General features: G+C 40.9%; 1 protein-coding gene across 1 annotated transcript; it reads right to left on the bottom strand.

Moving 5' to 3' along the window:
- Window positions 1-3,138: 3,138 nt before the first annotated feature.
- Window positions 3,139-19,780, bottom strand: mcm6l (MCM6 minichromosome maintenance deficient 6, like). Its single transcript, XM_052128916.1, has 17 exons — window positions 19,683-19,780; window positions 19,457-19,603; window positions 18,135-18,245; window positions 17,671-17,920; window positions 17,006-17,171; window positions 15,398-15,543; window positions 14,517-14,667; window positions 10,857-10,998; window positions 10,613-10,754; window positions 10,354-10,461; window positions 10,038-10,193; window positions 9,803-9,931; window positions 8,574-8,735; window positions 8,364-8,478; window positions 4,926-5,123; window positions 3,418-3,557; window positions 3,139-3,319 (listed from the first exon to the last, which is right to left on the bottom strand). Exons 1-17 carry the CDS (start codon window positions 19,775-19,777, stop codon window positions 3,197-3,199), a joined length of 2,481 nt encoding a protein of 826 aa, XP_051984876.1. The 5' UTR covers window positions 19,778-19,780; the 3' UTR covers window positions 3,139-3,196.
- Window positions 19,781-20,327: the final 547 nt, after the last annotated feature.

The following is a 20,327-nucleotide window of genomic DNA, read 5'->3' as shown; positions in this document are numbered from 1 at the left end:
CAGACATAATCTGAATGAATACATAACGCAGCGCTCCTGCTCAAGACGTCCTTTTACGCATAGCGTGGCACTGATTTACTGGTACATTGTACATGGTGGATAATTTTAGCTTATCGTGGCACATTTCGCGGCCAAACCACCGGCCCGCTCGGTTCTCCCGATGGCCAGTACACCCCTGATCGGCCCCAAAGTGCGTCGGCCCACCGGGAAAATGCCCGGTATGCCAGATTACAAGTCCAGCCCTGACAGTAGGCTACATAAAAAAAAACTCTGTCAAATTGAAATGAACTTATAATTTGACCTTGTCATGTTTTGACATTTTCTTACAAATAGGTTTAATCGTGTACAACATAACACAACATACGGGAACCTTCAACAGATGAAGTTAATGCATGCAACCTATATGAGACAACATCTCTCTGCATTACTGGTGGAAGAAACAAAGTATAGAGCTGCACAAACAGACCTCAACACTTGGTGCACGAAACAAAATGATGGTCATATTTAACAGATTAAAAAAATTATAATAATAATAATATAATATACAGGTAATTGAGTAGAAAATGAACTTAAAGATACACTCAGCGATTCCTGAGAAACCCTGTTGATATTCGAACCAGAGTATGTGAGCGGAGCGGAGTGGGAGCGAGGAGCGGGGTTTTTTTTTTTTTTTTAAATTGGAGAGAGAAATGTAGAGAGAAAATCTAAAGGTCAGTAATACAGATATCCCCTACTAAATATTTTGAATAATCATATCAACATTCTAATCTAATGCATCACAATCTGAACTGTAGACTATTATGTTCCGCATTAAATAGAACGGAACTTTTAACGACATAAAACACCAACTGAACTAATCGACGTGTTAATATTGCCTAGTTTGACTTTAATCTATTGCCATCTAAATTTATTTTAGTGCCGTAGGCTAATTTATGCATTAGCAGATGAAGAAGCTCAGCAAAAGCAAACAGAGGAAAAAAGTGCAGAACATTCTGAGAATGTATTTTTTTTTCGGTCACAGAATTATAGGACAAGGTTCATTAAAATAAGTGCAATAATACATAGGCCTAATAATGTTATTATTTTTTTTTTTTTTTTGGGTAATTTGTTAATTTTATTGAATTTAATGTTTTTTTGTTGTTGAAAATTTTCATTTGGTAATTCATATTTTTAATTTCATGTTTTTATTATTAGCAATTTAATTAATTAATCAAACCCAGAGAATGCCGCCGATATGTTTCAAAAATAAGTTATACAAATTCTTTAATTTAGTCTTGGGATAGTGCTAGTGTTCTAATAAATCACATTGTGGCTTTTCTTCTAGTATTGTGTATTTATTTTTCATTTAATACAACTTTTGCATGGATTTTTGTGATATTAAAAAACATCCTGAAATAACTTTACAGTGGAGAGGTAGTTAGGCGCTAATTTTGCCATGGAGCGAACACGGAGCGGGGATTCTCTAATCCAGGAGCACGGAGAGAGCGAGGAGCAGCAAATGGACAACCCAGAGTGGAGCTGGAGCGGAGTGATTATATAATGCTTTGAGCGCAGAGGGGAAATTGTTGCCGCTCCACTCCACTCACATACTCCGATTCCAACTCAACTGCCAAAACAAACACAACCCTCCCTTCAATACTCCATAGGAAGCTCCGCCCTTGATTTATCATAATCCTTCTTTTTTTAGTTTATATTTGTCTGACCTTTTTCTCTTTGTCTGTTTCTCAGCCACGTGTCCTCCTCAGAGTTTAGAAAGTTCGCATCAGCCAGATTTGCCATCACTCTTCTAATGAATTTCCCTCTGGCTCTGCCCCCACCCCCCATCCTGTGCACATGCAAGAATCTGCATCCTGTTGCAGATTGGCTGGAATAGTGTTTTGTGGATAGGTTTGATCCACTTTGTTTTTGTCCCATTTATAGAGCCAGGGTTGTGTACAAATACTAGATTGTTTTTTAAGCCAACCCACAGAACGGACAGCTAGCAGACTGTGAGAAGGTATTTGCAGAGTTTGACAAAAATGTGTTGGATTAGAATGACTGAGTGCACCTTTAAGACTGCACAAAACAAAGTTACCAAACATAACAAGATTAACAATAAAATGGGGACAAAAATTGCAGTTAAATTGTATGACTGTCATTGAAATAGATTAAAAAGTCAAAACCATGTGGCATCCGCAAACAAATTATGCAAGACCTTTTCTCAGAACTAACCACTTCCTGAGCCATATTATCAATTGTTTCACATTTTGGAAGCTACCAAACTTTCAGGAAGTGCCAAGTGTCCTAGAGCTCTTTCAAATAAATGCCACTTTGCCACTTTAAATGTAAAGAATTGAGTTCATTAAGTGTCCAAGTACTTCATGGGGCCAATGCATGAGATTATAACCACTTAGCAATTAGAAAATGCTCTTTTGAAATGTATTAAAGTATCACACTACAGGGCATACATGCCATCTTCCCAAACACTCTGGCATGCAGAACTAGCATTTCATCGGGCAGCTTTGCAATTGCTTTACGCCTTTCCTAAAACGTCCCATCCAAAACACATCTTTTGCTTTGCAATAGAGTTTCTAAATAAGGATTGATTTCAGATCCATGACTAATTATCTTCTATCCAATTATTTACATTATTCCATACATATATGTGCATGCATTTGAATAAGATATTAACTCAAACAATGCATACAAACAATGCGGATTAATTATGCATCAGTGCGTGTCACATACATTAAGGTCAAATAGTTCAGAGAGCCGCAAGAGATCTGTTGCATTAATGTAAATGCTATTTTATTCTAATGCTCTAGACAAAACGCTTGCAGAAAAGAGCAATATACATACCCCAGAGAATGCAGTAAATTTTGCAACTTTTGATTTTGATAAATATGTATAACTATAAAATAAAAGGACTGTAATTCGCCAACTGCATGAAGTTGTATTGATACCCTGCACTTTTCTATTAAATTTTGTTTGGTGTAAAGTAGCCTACTAGTTAAAAAACAAACAAACAGCTAGTCATGCATTGAGGATATATTGCGCCACCTGGTGTTCAATAAAAAGCCACACAAGTGCAAAATATGAATGTATTTATTTTTCTCATTTACTTCATCAAAAATGGAGCATATTAAGTTTGTCATGATTTAAGATTGAAGCATCAAACCAGCAAAGATAAAAATCAAAGCTGGAGTGGCCAGCATGATTAGTCTTCCAGTATATAGTTGGGATTCACCACTAAAAACGGATCTTCTTCTATGATGGGTTCGTCTCCATCCTCACTGATCTTCTTTAGCCCGGTTTTAGTCAGCTCTATGATGATATGATCCTGCAATGGAAAACCGGGTCAGACAATTCCCTCTTCAGATCAAGCAATCGGTGTTTAATAAGAGCAGTCCTAAAGCTGGATGATAAATTTATACTAACGTAGTGGATGAGCCTGTGCAGCACTCGCTCTATGAGATTTTTCTTTCCGATGAGTTCAGCCTCCGACTCGATCTCACTCTCAATCTCCTTCAGGTACCAGTTAATCAGTTCACTCTTCTTCAGAGACGACGACTCATCCACTAGAACACAAAACTTCATTAACCCTTAAATGCACGTCTGTCTGGCCAAACATTACATACTTGGTCTTTAGCGACTCGGCATGTATATCAAATCACAAAAACGCCCAGATAGTGTCAATTTCAAAACATTTAAGACAATTAGAAAATAGAATATACTCAGATATTTGAGGTTTTACATTTCTGCTGTAAAATTACATACAATATTACAGCTTTGTTGTCATGACGATGCAATGCCAGTGAACCCTGCAAGCAATTGGTTCATTTAAAGAAAAAAAAAAAAAGGACTGAGAATGACAAAAAGCACCATAAATGTAGTCCATACCATTGAAGACATAAAGCTTTATGTGAGGAACAAACCACACTTCAAGATATTATTTGCACTAGAAGATATTCGTGAGGAAGACTTTCAGTGAACAACAACAATTAGTGCTTTTGACACACACACACACTTTAATATGCTATTATACTCCATATAACTCCATGTAAAAGCCAGAAACTAAGCTTTTTTTTGCACAGGCCTATCTAAAGGGTTAATGGTGCCACGTGGTTATCAACAGTAAAAATTACAAATTTTACCTCTTCCCAATAGGGAAAACCACAAACAATCAAAAATGCATGACTATATGGTGTCATGGCTTTGCAATCAAAAAATGTGGTTATAATGGAAGTCAATGGGGCAAAAACAGCCACGAACAGTAAATGAGGGAGAAAAAGTTAAAATCTGATGCTGCACAAAAACTAACAATGCATCAAAACCAATGTTGTTTCTAATCTTTGACATGTCCAAGACTGTGATAAAAGGTAAAAAAAAAATCCAGTCCACAATCACATTTTATATTGAAAATACGTCATTTTTTATTTATTTTTTCCCCAAATCAGTGACATCATTTATGAATTTGGCAATTAAAGAGTTAAAATCCTGAATTTTTTTAAACATTTAGTAGTTTTGAACAGGACTGAGGTTGATTAATAGATTTATGCAAAAAAATTTGAAAAAAATATTTATCTGATACATTTTTACAGCAGTTTAAAGTAGTGGCTGTTTTCAGCCACGAACATAACCAAAGGGTAGTGAATTTGCCCACAGTGTACTGTTGAGTTTTTGAAAATTTTCAAAGCATTTTCCTAAAATATGTGTGAAAATAAGATTTGTCACCAAAAATCATTCCATTAGCTGAAACACAGAGAAAGTTATGGCCAAAAAACGACTCAAAAAAACACCCTAGTGGCTGAAAACAGCCCGAACAGCACACAAGGGTTAAAATAACAGTTGTGAAGCAACATGAGTGTGAGTAAATGACTATTTTAATTTTCATTTCAACTGTTGCTTAATGCTTTTAGTGGTATACACAAACTTCATTTACTCACATTGTTCCATCTTTTGCATGTGCAGCACCATCAGGTTGGAGATTCTCTTGTACTCCGCGAATGACAATCGGAGCGCTGGTTTGGCCACCGTTGGCTTCTCTGGTTTTCCAGCTTCAGTGTCCATGGCCTCAATCACATGAACGTTCTCATGAACTCCATTTTGACCTTCTGTCTCTTTACCAAACAACTCATTTTGATCTTTAGAAACAACTGAAATCAGAAAAAGTGTCAGACACTTCTAATATTTTACAATACTGTCCTACAAAGCCAAAATAAAGTAACTGAAATTGCTTCAAGGTTTTGTGAGCATGGTTAAGCCAAACCTGATTGTCACAGGAGAAATTAGTCCAAGACATGGGTTTTCAAACTTTTTCCATCCCAAGAACCCCAAACATGAACTCCTCACAAGGGACCCACTTCCAAAAACATATGCAGCATCATATTTTCATAGTATAAAGTCCAATTTGTATTGACTGTATTGGCATGTATGCAAGCAGCATCAAGCATAAACGAATGGCTCTCTTTTTGTCATTGGATAACACTTTTCATTCAGGTTCCATCTGTCACCGTTAGTAAATGCAATGGGTGTAACGAACAATGAAAAATCATTTTAAAGAATCGTGGTTAATGTTAACCGATAAAAACACAATTGTTCCATACTAGTTTATATTCTTATGCATCTACTAATAACTTTATTTTAAAAAGTATTTGTAAATGTTACATTGAAATTAATAAACCAAGATACTTTTACAAATGTTGTAAAAGTATTGTTCTTTCTTATATTAACAAATGTAGTTGTGGAGCGGAGGGGGGCGGGGCCGGGTCGGAATATCACGCGCCCGGTCCCCAATCAGCCTGATGAGGCGCGCGAGGGATAAAGGCGGCCAGTGACGATGTGTGTGTGTGTGTATGTCCTTGTTTTAAGTTTCTCATTCAAATATTATTTATATTGACAAGCCGGTTCTCGCCTCCTCCTTGCCCATCCTTTATCTGTGTTACATTGGTGCCGAAACCCGGGGAGGAGGAGGGATGCCCGTTGCAGAGTCCTCAAACACTGCCGTCCACCCAGGGGAGCGCCGCTCCCTGCCATGACGGAGTATGGCCGCCGTCCGCGGGGCAAGTGGGGACTGGATACCCCAACTGCCTGGAGCGAGGGAGCCACTGTCGGGGGTGGAGGAGTGAGACCGCTGTCCGCGAGGGGGGGAGGAAAGAAACTCTCCGACAGCCCGGAGCGGTAAGGCCGCTGCCAGGGGCGGAGGAGCGTTCTGCCCGCTGGGGGTCGAAGGTTTGACTCCGGTTCGCCCGGGGTTGGAGCGGCTGTCATCCGCCTGAGTGTGGAGGAGTGTTCGAGGACTACGCGACCGTACATCAGAGAACCGGTGAGTGAACTTTTCTCTCTCCCCCTTTCGCACAGTGTTGGCCTTTCCCCCCCCCTCGCCTATTTTGTTGTTTTTTCCCCTCCTGTCTCCTCCCAGGGCGAGGAGGACCATGCAGGACTCAAGATACACCCCGCCCCAGGGATGGGGAGGGGGGGGGTGTACGTCATGCCGGTGGCACCCCGGCCTGAGATAACGCCGGGAGGAGAGTGGAGCGGTGGGGGGCGGAATATCGCACGCCCGGTCCGCAATCGGCCTGATGAGGCGCATGAGGGATAAAGGTGGCCGTCATGTGTGTTTATGTCCTTGTTTTAAGTTTCTCATTAAAATATTACTTATATTGACAAGCCGGTTCTCGCCTCCTCCTTGCCCATCCTTTAACTGCGTTACAGTAGTTAACTAATATTAAAGAAATCAAAACTTCATTAAGTGTTACCGGTCATAGTCATAAAGAAAATTAAACGTTTAAAATCCTTAAACAAAAATCTTTGGTTTTTTTTTAGGTCTCAAATGCATCTCTGACCCCCTAGTACCTTCTTGAGTCCCTCTTGGGGAACCCCAGTTTGAAAACCCCTGGTAAGAGACCTGGTTTGGGTCATAACACAGTTTGGACTGTGTAGTTACTGCAATTTGACTTAGCAGGGCAGAATAATCATTCAAGTGATAATTCATCTAAAAATGAAAAATCTATCATATACACACTCATGCTATCCCAGATGTGTAGGACTTTCTTCAGCAGAACACCGACTATAAGAAGAATATCTCAGCTCTGTAGGTTCTCACAATGCTGGTGAATGGTGACCAACTTTTTGAAGCTCCAAAATGTAAATAAAGGCAGCATAAATGTAACCAATAAATAAATTCTCCTCCCTGCCCAGTTGGTGGCGATATGCATGCAGGATGTGAATCAAAAACACGAGGAGAAAGTGGAAGTGAAAATGGAGATTGATAGTAAAAAAACAAAAATTGTGTTTCTCACCCACACTTTTCACATCACTTCTGAAGAGAAGGATTAAACCACTGGAGACTTATGGATTACTTTTGTGGTGCCTTTGGAGTTTAAAAACCACCACTAGAGCAGATATCTCTTGCACAGTTCTGTTTAGGAGAAGATAGTCATACATATCTGGAATGGCGAGAGCATGCACGCATTGAAGTAAAACTATTGAAAATGGGGAGAATATTTTTCTCAAAAACGCATGGCCATAATTATTGCCACCCTTTTTTTCAATACCTCCCTTTGCCAAGATAACAGTTCTGAGTCTTCTGTTATAATGCCCAATGAGGTTGGAGAACACCTGGCAAGGTATCCAAGATCATTCCTCCAAACAGAATCTCTACAGATCCTTCAAATTCAGAGGTCCATGTTGGTGGACTCTCCTCTTCAGTTCACTCCACACTTTTTCTATGGGGTTCAGGTCAGGGGACTGGGATGGCCATGGCAGAATCATGATTTTGTGGTCAGTGAAACTGTTGATTTTGAGGTTTGTTTTGGATCATTGTCCTGCTGGAAGATCCAACCAGGGCCCACTGTAAGTTTTCTGGAAGAGGCAGTCAGGTTTTGTTATTTGTTATCTGTTGGTATTTGATAGAGTCCATGATGCCATGTATCCGAACAAATGTCCAGGAGGAAAAAACAGCCCCACAACATTCAAGATGCAGCACCACATTTAACCGTGGGCATTGGGTATTTCATCATCGTGTACGCCAAACCCATCTCTGGTGTTTGCCGCCAAAAAGCTCTTTTGTAGTTTCATCTGACCACAGAACCCGGTCGCATTTGAAGTTCCAGCAGTGTCTGGCAAACAAACGAGTTTGTTGGATGAGAGCAGAGGCTTTTTTTTATTGAAATTTGAGAACATATTTAATAAAGCAATATTTCCCCCCTTTCAGTTATAGGTTAGATTTTTGTGAATAATTTCAATAAAAAAATAAAATATTATATATATATATAAATAAAAGTATTCACAGCCTTCTTTGCTCATATTTAACATGGGTGCCAATATTTATGGCCACCGCTGTACCTCACTGCTAGGGATGAAACTGTCAGTCAGTATCTCACCATTAACATCATCCTCCTCCTCTTGTTCTTTGTCAAAATTGATGTCAGGGGAGTCAACGCGAATGATGGATTTATTCAAGAGCCTAAATGCCTCTTTCACATGTTTAGGCTGAACCTTTTTCAGGGAAGAGGAGAATTGACATTTCAAAATCTACTTCCAGCTAATGCACAACTGTATATGTTGAATGAGTGTACGAAAAGGGCTGTGACCTCATCGGAGCAGTAGAGTCTGGCCATGGCCTCGGACAGACGCAACATGCTCTCCAGCTGCCGCACTGTGATTCTCCAGGCTGATTTGGTGGTTCCTCCTCCATCCCTCTGCCGCAAACGCTTGTACTGATCCACAACAAACTCCTGAGCCTCTGGAGTGATCTAGAAAATGCAGGATATCAGTTAGATCATCTAATCTTATACTTTATTAAACAATACTTCCGAGTCTTTCCTTTCTGTGACAAGCACAGACATTGGGGCTGCAAGAGTCCAAAATGAATAAAAACCCAGAAGGTGCAAACAAAATTCCATTAAAATTTGGTGCATAATGTTTACTCATCTGTAGGCGTTTACACAAATGTAACCTTTACGAAAACATTCCTCTGGACTGATGAATGGTGCGTACACCACAGCATTGTTTGTTAAATGGGTTTAGTGAATTCCAAATTCATCTGATGGGGGGAGGGGGGTTGTCTGCAGAGGCGTTCCATCTGACAGTTGGGGGGTGTCAACAGAGGAACACTGTGTTCTGCCAAACGTCAGAGCAGGGGGCTGGGCTGAGTGGAACGTTAAGGACCGTGCGCAACAGACAGGTTAAGCTGGTGCGCGCCATCTACAGGATGCGAGCGGGGTCCGAGTTGGGGTGGCAAAGTTGTGTGAGTGTTACATAATTTCTATATTCATAGTCTAGTTATTTTTATAAAAAATAAAAAGGAAAGTTCAACTAAAATGAACAAATTAAAGCTTTTAAGAAGGTAGGTCCATAAAAATGCAAGTGAATGTTGGCCAGAACTTTGAAACTCCAAAAAGCACAAAGGCAGAATAAAAGTAACCTTTGATTGTAATATTGATTGTTACTCACCCAGATCTATCAAGTCCCTTGTAGCACTAAATCTCCAGTTACACTTTCATATGTTAAAGTGGAGAAAGGACTTGAATATTGATCCATTTCTCACACCGATCATGTCGCTTCTGAAGTCATAGATTTAACCGCTGGAGTCTTATGGATTACTTTTATGCTGCCTTTGTGATTTTGGAGCTTTAAAAGTGCTGGCCAACATTCACTTGCATTGAATGGACATATGAAGCAGAGATATTCTTCTTAAAAATTAGCTTGCGTTCAGCAGAAAGAATAAATTCAATGAGAAAAATATAAAAATAAAAAAAGGGAAAAGAAAACCTTAGGAATGTCTAATAGGAACATAAAACAGTGTTAGATGGTGCCTTGCCTTGGGCTGAAACTGACGGGCGAATAGTATGTATCTCTGGATTTCATCAGTAGAGTAAACTCTTTCTACTGACTCAATATTCCTGGCATGAAGGTCCACAATCCGTCTGGCAATGGCATAGTCAGTCACCTAATATATGTACATTTAAAAAAAAAAAAACAACATTTGCGACTCTTTTACAAATTTTGTTGTGCTGCATTTTTTTTGTTGTACTCTAATTTATTTAATGTCTGACCTCATTGCATTCATCCACCAGTATGAAGAAAAGGTCAAATCTGGACATAATAGGAGCCGACATGTTGACATTCTGTTTCAGGGATTTGGCGCGGTTGTATCTGCCATCTACGGGGTTGGCAGCCGCCAGGATGGAGGTGCGAGCATTCAGAGTAGCCTAAAAAGAAAAACACAGCCCTTAGAAGCTTTTAGTGAGGACCTCTCATAAATGCAATGGTTTCATTCTAATATGAATTTCACTACACCCCACCTCTAAACGATTTAGAGAGGCTTTTAAAAGGATTTCTTCAAAATAGAAACTAGAGATGGACACCCACCTTGACGCCAGCCTTTGTGATTGAGATAGTCTGTTGTTCCATGGCTTCATGGATGGCCACCTGGTCCTTCAGATCCATCTTATCAAACTCATCTATACAACAAACCCCCTAGAGAGGGAACGCATTAAAATAATTAAAAACCAATCGAATAGTCACATACTGCCAGATTTAAAAGGAGGACCATTTCCAGGAAAAGCGCAAAGCAACGAACGGATTCTTTGAAAATATTGTAGAATCTACCAGGAATTGGCAAATGTACATTATCAGCCAACATGAGGGCTCCTGCTTCAATGACAAACTCATGCGACTCCTCGTCTTTGACCACAGCAGCAGTCAGACCGGCGGCACTGCTGGCCTTTCCGCTGGTGTACACCGCTCTCGGGGCAAAATCCTGCACATGCCTGAAAGGGAAGAAAAAATAAAAACACACATTCCACAAATCAGACACTCAATGATCCTCATATTACCCGGTCAATGAAGTGCCTTCTGCACATTCTATTTACTTGAGGAACTGGCTCTTAGATGTGCTCGGGTCTCCAACTATGCACACATTGATGTCTCCACGCAAAGACGTTCTCTCCATGGTTGTTTTGGCAACACCACCAAATAACATGAGCAGAATCCCTCGTTTAATTTCATCATTACCTTAATAAAAAAAAATAAAGTGATTAAAAACTGCAAGACTTCCTATTTATCCATCCATCCATCCATCCATCTTCAACCGCTTATCCGAAGTCGGGTCGCGGGGGCAGCTGCTCCAGCAGGGGGCCCCAAACTTCCCTATCCCGAGCCACATTAACCAGCTCTGACTGGGGGACCCCGAGGCGTTTCCAGGCCAGTGTGGAGATATAATCTCTCCACCTAATCCTGGGTCTTCACCGAGGCCTCCTCCCAGCTGGACGTGCCTGAAAAACCTCCCTAGGGAGGCGGCCAGGTGGCATCCTTACCAGATGCCCAAACCACCTCAACTGACTCCTTTTGACGCAAAGGAGCAGCGGCTCTACTCCGAGCTCCTCAGGGATGACTGAGCTCCTCACCCTATCTCTAAGGGAGAAGCCCGCCACCCTTCTGAGGAAGCCCATTTCGGCCGCTTGTACTCGCGACCTAGTTCTTTCGGTCATGACCCAACCTTCATGACCATAGGTGAGGGTAGGAACAAAAATTGACCGGTAGATTGAGAGCTTTGCCTTTCGGCTCAGCTCTCTTTTTGTGACAATGGTGCGATAGAGCGAGTGCAATACCGCCCCCGCTGCCCCGATTCTCCGGCCGACCTCCCGCTCCAATGTCCCCTCACTCGTGAACAAGACCCCGAGGTACTTGAACTCCTTCACTTGGGGCAATACCTCCTTCCCTACCTGGAGTACGCACTCCATCGGTTTCCTGTGAAGTGTGATCACACTTCCTATTTAATTAGAACAAAAAGAAAAATATGGAATAAATGGTAGACTGATATGGCAGCCAGATCAATTAATCTGTAAATATCTTTTAATTCTGGGATTATTAACATCAGCCGATACACACACGTGCTTTGCCGATTAAATGAAGTGATAGTTCATCAGTTCCAAAAGTCTACTGACAGACTGAGTTTTTTTTGGTTTTCATTTATAGGAGTGAACATGGTATAAAATAATCTGTGTACTTTCGACACACACACGCACACAAAAATTAGGAAAAACTGAGTATGGTCATAAAAACGCATGGAAAAATGCAGGGAACTACTTATGCGACCAATTAGAATCTGCCATTGCTGGTTCAAAACAAATGATGTGTCCAAACCTGCGTTAGTAATAAAAAAACAATGTCACTTCAGAAATAGTATCACGGCTTGTGCCGTTTCGAACAAGTTATTGAATAAACAAGAATGAATGGATGCGAGAGCAGTGACGGAGCGTGTGCAATCACCTGTTGCCACACCCAAGCAGAGATGCGGTCAGCTTTCTGAAGGTCAGCTTTCTCAGTGGTAAAATACCGGTCCAAGTGGGGGTACTCTATTTCGTGGTAGCCGGCGCACAAGGGTCATTCCCTATAGAAACCGCAATGTCCTCCACCATTTTAAACGGTATGTATCCAATGTGGAAACTCTGGTAACGCCTTGAATTCTGTAATTAATCTGTCTGTTGTGTCGCAGCTGTGAGGAGCCTTAATGCTGAAGTTATTCATTTAAAAGCTTTGTTTTAAAGCCATTTCCTAGCTTTAGTAGTATAGCAGTAATACAAGCCATCATGGAGAGCTGTTTTTATGTAAACAATGACTAACGGATTCACTTCACGTCACCAACTGTCTCATATCACACACAAAAATTATCTTTTGCCACCACCTGCTGGCTAACATATGCAATGTCAAAAAATATACATGTAAAGACACATAGCCTACATTAACTCTTAACACATATGCACTGCTCTTACACTTCAGTTTATGATGACTAACACAAGCAGAGTGATACACACACACAGAGGCGTCGGAGTGTCAGGTCATCATTGCTCATGGAACGTCTCTCGTCCAATCAGATTTGAGGACCGGAACAAACTGTTGTGTATGTATATACACTCACCTAAAAGGATTATTAGGAACACCATACTAATACTGTGTTTGACCCCCTTTCGCCTTCAGAACTGCCTTAATTCTACGTGGCATTGATTCAACAAGGTGCTGAAAGCATTCTTTAGAAATGTTGGCCCATATTGATAGGATAGCATCTTACAGTTGATGGAGATTTGTGGGATGCACATCCAGGGCACGAAGCTCCCGTTCCACCACATCCCAAAGATGCTCTATTGGGTTGAGATCTGGTGACTGTGGGGGCCATTTTAGTACAGTGATCTCATTGTCATGTTCAAGAAACCAATTTGAAATGATTCGAGCTTTGTGACATGGTGCATTATCCTGCTGGAAGTAGCCATCAGAGGATGGGTACATTGTGGCCATAAAGGGATGGACATGGTCAGAAACAATGCTCAGGTAGGCCGTGGCATTTAAACGATGCCCAGTTGGCACTAAGGGGCCTAAAGTGTGCCAAGAAAACATCCCCCACACCATTACACCACCACCAGCAGCCTGCACAGTGGTAACAAGGCATGATGGATCCATGTTCTCATTCTGTTTAGGCCAAATTCTGACTCTACCATCTGAATGTCTCAACAGAAATCGAGACTCATCAGACCAGGCAACATTTTTCCAGTCTTCAACGGTCCAATTTTGGTGAGCTCTTGCAAATTGTAGCCTCTTTTTCCTATTTGTAGTGGAGATGAGTGGTACCGGTGGGGTCTTCTGCTGTTGTAGCCCATCCGCCTCAAGGTTGTGCGTGTTGTGGCTTCACAAATGCTTTGCTGCATACCTCGGTTGTAGCGAGTGGTTATTTCAGGCAAAGTTGCTATTCTATCAGCTTGAATCAGTCGGCCCATTCTCCTCTGACCTCTAGCATCAACAAGGCATTTTAAGCCCACAGGACTGCCGCATACTGGATGTTTTTCCTTTTCACACCATTCTTTGTAAACCCTAGAAATGGTTGTGTGTGAAAATCCCAGTAACTGAGCAGATTGTGAAATACTCAGACCGGCCCGTCTGGCACCAACAACCATGCCACGCTCAAAATTGACTTAAATCACCTTTCTTTCCCATTCTGACATTCAGTTTGGAGTTCAGGAGATTGTCTTGACCAGGACCACACCCCTAAATGCATTGAAGCAACTGCCATATGATTGGTTGATTAGATAATTGCATTAATGAGAAATTGAACAGGTGTTCCTAATAATCCTTTAGGTGAGTGTGTGTAATATATATATATATATATATATATAACGCATTAACACATGCAATTAATTTAAAATGTTTCTTTATACTGTGCAATGCTTCGTTTGGAAAATGTTAATAAATCATCATAGTTACATATCGTTTTCTATTCTGAGAAGGAATTCAAATGCATTTTAAAAAGGAGAAGTATAAACATATGGTCAAATTTCAGCACTTTCAAAATCTGCGATTAATCAAATATAAGCAGTTAATCAGGATTAAATATTTGAATTGACTGACAGCACTAATGTATAATATATAGAGATGTATGCATTATATCAGCATTGGCCACTGAAAGCCCTATATCGATCAAACTAATATGAATGCAATAATCAATGAATAAGTATGCTCATTGAAAAATGATCATGGAGTACCATGAATGGTGGGGAAGAGACTGGTGCAGAGATTATGATAGAGATTTTTGTCTTGGCTCATTTCAAACACTTTCTCCCATTCCTGCACAGTCATCTGGTTCTTCACACTCTCAGCGGTCTGATCCTCCTGACGAAGCTCCTTCCCTCCAAACTACAATCGAAAAAAAAAAATAACAAATTACTTTGTGTTGGGTAGATTACCTATTAAATGTAACCTGGTATGAATTACAAATTACACAACCAAAATTGTGATCAGCAATAATGTTTTAGATTTCCCTTTTTTGGTAATTTTTTCAGATTTTTGGATTACTTATTGATTCATATACAGAATGCGATACAAATGTATCGAATCAACCATTATTACCTTAAAGCCTCTATAAATTCCCAACCAATCCTGTAGCAAATTTCAATTTTAGATTTCAAATAGAAATGAATAGAAGAACAAGAGTTCTACAACAGATGGCATTGCCCCCACAGAGCCCGGATCTCAACATCATGGAGTCAGTCTGGGATTACAAGAAGAGACAGAAGCAATTGAGACAGCTTAAATAAACAGAAGAATTGTGGCAAATTCTCCAAGAAGCTTGGAACATCCCATCTGCCAACAACTGTCCAGGTGTACCTATGAGAAATGGTGCTGTTGTTAAGGCAAAAGGTTGTCACACCAAATATTGAATTAGCTTTTTTTCCTGTTTACTAGACTTTGTATGACATTATGAAATCTATTTATGGCATTATTTCTGAAGATATCCTCACTATGCACAATTTTTTACAAATGTCAAACTTTTGCACTGTACTGTGAGGGTAATGATACATTCATTTTTTATTTTTTTTAAAAGGAATGATGATCTGCCATAAAAACTGTAATAAAAGGCTCTCACCCGTGGATTGGTTGGGGCCACATAGTTAGATAGGAAGGCCAGTCTGTAGGAGAGTTCTCGGACACCAAGAGCCTTTAAGCCCTGAATACCATCTGCCTCAAAGCCCTCCTTCCCGGTCAGTCTGCTACTAGTCTCTGCCCGTGTACCTAGAAAGATCAGACATGTTGAATATATCAGATGTGACTGAAATTGACAGATAAAAATGTATTTTACTCAGAAGGCTTTAAATGGTCTCTCAGTCTGGTTCAGTTGAATACACAATCATGGGGAAGACTGCTGACCTGACAGTTGTGCAGAAAACCATCATTGACACCCTCCACAAGGAGGGAAAGCCTCAAAAGGTAATTGCAAAAGAAGTTGGATGTTCTCAAAGTGCTGTATCAAAGCACATTAATAGAAAGTTAAGTGGAAGGGAAAAGTGTGGAAGAAAAAGGTGCACAAGCAGCAGGGATGACTGTAGCCTGGAGAGGATTGTCAGGAAAAGGCCATTCAAATGTGTGGGGAGCTTCACAAGGAGTGGACTGAGGCTGGAGTTACTGCATCAAGAGCCACCACACACAGACGGGTCCTGGACATGGGCTTCAAATGTCAAACGTCTTACCTGGGCTAAAGAAAAAAAGAACTGGTCTGTTGCTCAGTAGTCCAAAGTCCTCTTTTCTGATGAGAGCAAATTTTGCATCTCATTTGGAAACCAAGGTCCCAGAGTCTGGAGGAAGAGATGGAGAGGCACACAATCCAAGATGCTTGAAGTCCAGTGTGAAGTTTCCACAGTCTGTGTTGGTTTGGGGAGCCATGTCATCGGCTGGTGTTGGTCCACTGTGCTTTATTAAGTCCAGAGTCAACGCAGCCGTCTACCGGGACATTTTAGAGCACTTCATGCTTCCTTCAGCAGACAAGCTTTATGGAGATGCTGACTTCATTTTCCAGCAGGACTTGGCACCTGCCCACACTGCCAAAAGTACCAAAACCTGGTTCAATGGCCGTGGTATTACTGTGCTTGATTGGCCAGCAAACTCGCCTGACCTGAACCCCATAGAGAATCTATGGGGCATTGCCAAGAGAAAGATGAGACATGAGACCAAACAATGCAGAAGAGCTGAAGGCCGCTATTGAAGCATCTTGGTCTTCCATAACACCTCAGCAGTGCCACAGGCTGATAGCATCCATGCCACGCCGCATTGAGGCAGTAATTAATGCAAAAGGGGCCCAAACCAAGTACTGAGTACATATGCATGATTATACTTTTCAGAGGGCCGACATTTCTGTATTTAAAATCCTTTTTTTATTGATTTCATGTAATATTCTAATTTTCTCAGATTCTGAATTTGGGGTTTTCATAAGCTGTAAGCCATAATCATCAAAATTATATCAAATAAAGGCTTGAAATATCTTACTTTGGTTGTAATGAGTCTATATAATATATTAGTTTCACCATTTAAGTTGAATTACTGAAATTAATGAACTTTTGCATGATATTCTAATTTTTCGAGTTTCACCTGTATAATATATATATATATATCTCATATTTTTATTCTAATATACCAATTTGAAAAAACTAAATAGTAAATAGTACATCCACAGTCTCCGTAAGAGGAAATTGATCAATACCAGCGAGTGCCAGCGCGGACACATCAGGTACAACAATCAGTGTGCCAGTGAAGTCACAGCGATCTCCTGCTTGCGCGCTTTCCACGGCCTCCGCCCTCAGAATCACCTCCACACTGCGGGGAATGGAACCTCTCGGCAGCTCCGCCTGAGTCTCCTGAATGCGCACCTGACCAAAAAAAAAAAAAAAAAAAAAAAAAAAGATTCATTCATAAAAGTTTAATGCACAAAATGAACTGCAGTTGAACCGAATGTTTCCCCTTTATTAAATCTTATTAATATTTAAGCACAAATGTGTGTCAATTTAATAGTTGATAATTGTCAGACCATTATGTCAAAAAGTTGACAATATAACAACTTGTGCATGGAAATGAACATGTTTACGCCTTTTCTTAAAGACAAAATAATCCATAAAATGAAAAGATTTTCAAAAACAAATAAATTTGGGGTACGCGCCTAATAAGAAACAAGGGATTATAAATAGGAAGAACGAACTACCCTTTATTTACTTGCAAAGGTGATGTTAAAAACAAAACAAACATTGTAATTATACATTTTGTTGGCAATTAGTTGGGATATTTTGGCCAATTTGGGGAAAAGTCAAAACTATTGTATTGATATTAGAAACACAGACTTCCACATTCCCGTCATGTTGACTACATTCTTACTTTCTGGAAGTCAACGAAGCGGGACTTGTTGGTGTCGAGCATGAACCTGCGGCGGTTGGCACACACAGGGTTCTTGCAGATGGTCGGTTGAGTGTATTTGAACTGCTGTTCCACATCTTTGATGACAGACTGGCAGTCCAGACAGAGGAAAGTGCCACTGACCAGTTCTGGGTGTACGGGGTGAGTTCGCACCACCTGACCACTGATGCGTAACAGAGTCCCGATGCGGGCGGTGGACAGCTCACGGATTCTGGGCAGCATGGGCAGATGGGAGTGTTACTCATTTCATATAAGAGGATAGCCAATAGCGGTCATTTAAAAATAAATAGAAATCATATTGGTACTTCATAGGTTCAAGTCTAAGGGTCAGTGAGAGGGGGAAAGATTTAAAACTCAATTTAAGATTTAGAGTGATCAAATCCTACAAAACGGTCTTCAAAAACTAAAACATGAGAAATGCTTACTTTTGTCTGGATGGAAAGTCGGAAAAAGCCACATAAAATTCTTTAGATGGTGGAATATTTCCATGGTCTCTGGCAAAGTGGCGAACTGCTCTACAGAGAAACGGGAAAACCCTGAAAAACACAGGATGAGTAGGCCTATGTGAGATCACCATAATTACCAGAGTAATCATTTACACATTTAAAAAAAAAAATAATTAAAATTGCTCATCTGTCAAAACTCGAATAATGCAACGTAAAAGTTCAGAAATCAATATTTGGTGGAATATCCCTGATTTTCAAAATCACAGCTTTCATGCATCTTGGCATGCTCTCTACCAGTCTTTCACATTGTTGTTGGGTGACTTTATGCCACTCCTGGCCAAAAAAAAATTAAGCAGCTTAGATTGTTTGATGGCTTGTGGCCATCAGTCTTCCTCTTGATCACATTCCAGAGGTTTTCAATGGGGTTCAGGTCTAGAGATTGGGCTGGCCATAACAGGGTCTTGATCTGGGGGTCCTTCAGCAACGCTGGAATTGGGCAGATTAGTCTTTGTGAAGGACGCATTAATCATGCCACGAACAAGGTTATCCTGAAAACTTCCTTCTTGCTGAGAGAAGCTGAACTGAGGGCTTGTAGGCCTGTTGTAAGGCAGGTCCTTACCAGACATCACTGGCAACAACTGTGGGCATAAACCCACCTTCGCTGGACCAGACAGGACTGGCATAGTGCTCTTCAATCTTCACTGAGTCACGGTTTTGTTTCACCAGGGGTGATGGTTGGATGGTTGCGTTTATCGTCAAAGAATGAGCGTTACACAGAGGCCTGTACTCTGGAGAGGGATCGCTTTGGAGGGTCCATCGTGGTCCGGGGCGGTGTGTCACAGTATCATCAGACTGAGCTTGTTGTCATTGCAGACGATTTTAACACTGTGTGTTGTTACAGGGAAGATATCCTCCTCCCTCATGTGGTACCCTCCCAGCAGGCTCATCCTGACATCATCAGCCATACTGCTCGTTCTGTGCGTGAATCACTGCAAGACAGGTATGCCAGTGTTCTGCCATGGCCAGCGCAGAGCCCGGATCGCAATCCCATTAAGCATGTCTGGGACCTGTTGGATCAGAGGGTGAGGGATAAGGCCATTCCCACTAGAAATGTCCAGGAACTTGCAAGTGCCTTGGTGGAAGAGTGGGGGAACATCTCACAGCAAGAACTGACACATCTGGTGCAGTCCATGAGGAGGAGATGCACTGCAGAACTTAATGCAGCTGCTGGCCAACACAGATACTGACTGTTACTTTTGATTTTTTTTTTTACCTTACTGAAAAACACCTGTTCTGCTCACCTGTAATATTCCTCTTGAATGGTGGTGGCCAGCTGTTGGTTGAAATGCTCGATGTTACTGAAGCTCACAGTCAGAGTGTTCCTCTCTGGTCTGATCAGCTCTTGCGCGTCAGCCAGATATAAAACATCACCGTTTTTATCCTGAAACCTAGTCATTCACACATATATTTGAGATGACTATTTCATTTAGCTCCCGATATAAACGATATGATAGCAAACGCACTTACTCCTCCAAAAACTCCAGAAATAACTTTTGACATTTCTCGGAGAGCTCATCGCGCACTTGCACGCCAGCGGTCGCAGCTTCAGATCCGGGCTCCATCAGACACACGCACAGCTGACACACACACCTGTGCAGGTAATGCGCTCTCCAATCACACACCTTTTTAAATCCGTATTATTTCAATTGAGCGGCATCACGGCTGTTTTCAGTAGTAGTAGCTGACTCTTCCTTAAGGGAGCGCTTGACGGCCCAAAAATTGAGCCGCATTCAATCTCAGGACGGTTTAAAAAAAAAATAAATAAATAAGTATAATCTTTAATTTTAATTGATTAAAAAGACTAGTACCTGACATACTAATGGAAATCTGTGGGGGCAATCTGTGGGGGCCTATTCATCAATCACAAACGACTGTGATTGGCCTGCTCTGAACTGGGCTGAGAAAAGTAACAGATGTTACTCTTCCTGGAAAATTGGCTACTTATAGACCGATTTCAAATTTCTCGTTATTTCGAAAATACTACAAAAGGTTGTGTCCTCCCAACTATGTTCATTTATACAGAGAAATAGTATATATGAACAATTTCAGTCAGGAGACTGCATTTATCAGAGTTACAAATGACTTGCTCTTATCATCTGATCACAGCTGCAT

Source organism: Xyrauchen texanus, chromosome 6 (genome assembly GCF_025860055.1).
Source record: "Xyrauchen texanus isolate HMW12.3.18 chromosome 6, RBS_HiC_50CHRs, whole genome shotgun sequence".
Classification (NCBI taxonomy): Eukaryota; Metazoa; Chordata; class Actinopteri; order Cypriniformes; family Catostomidae; genus Xyrauchen; species Xyrauchen texanus.
The sequence above is the reverse complement of the archived record's forward strand: the minus strand, read 5'-3'. Positions and strand labels throughout refer to the sequence as shown.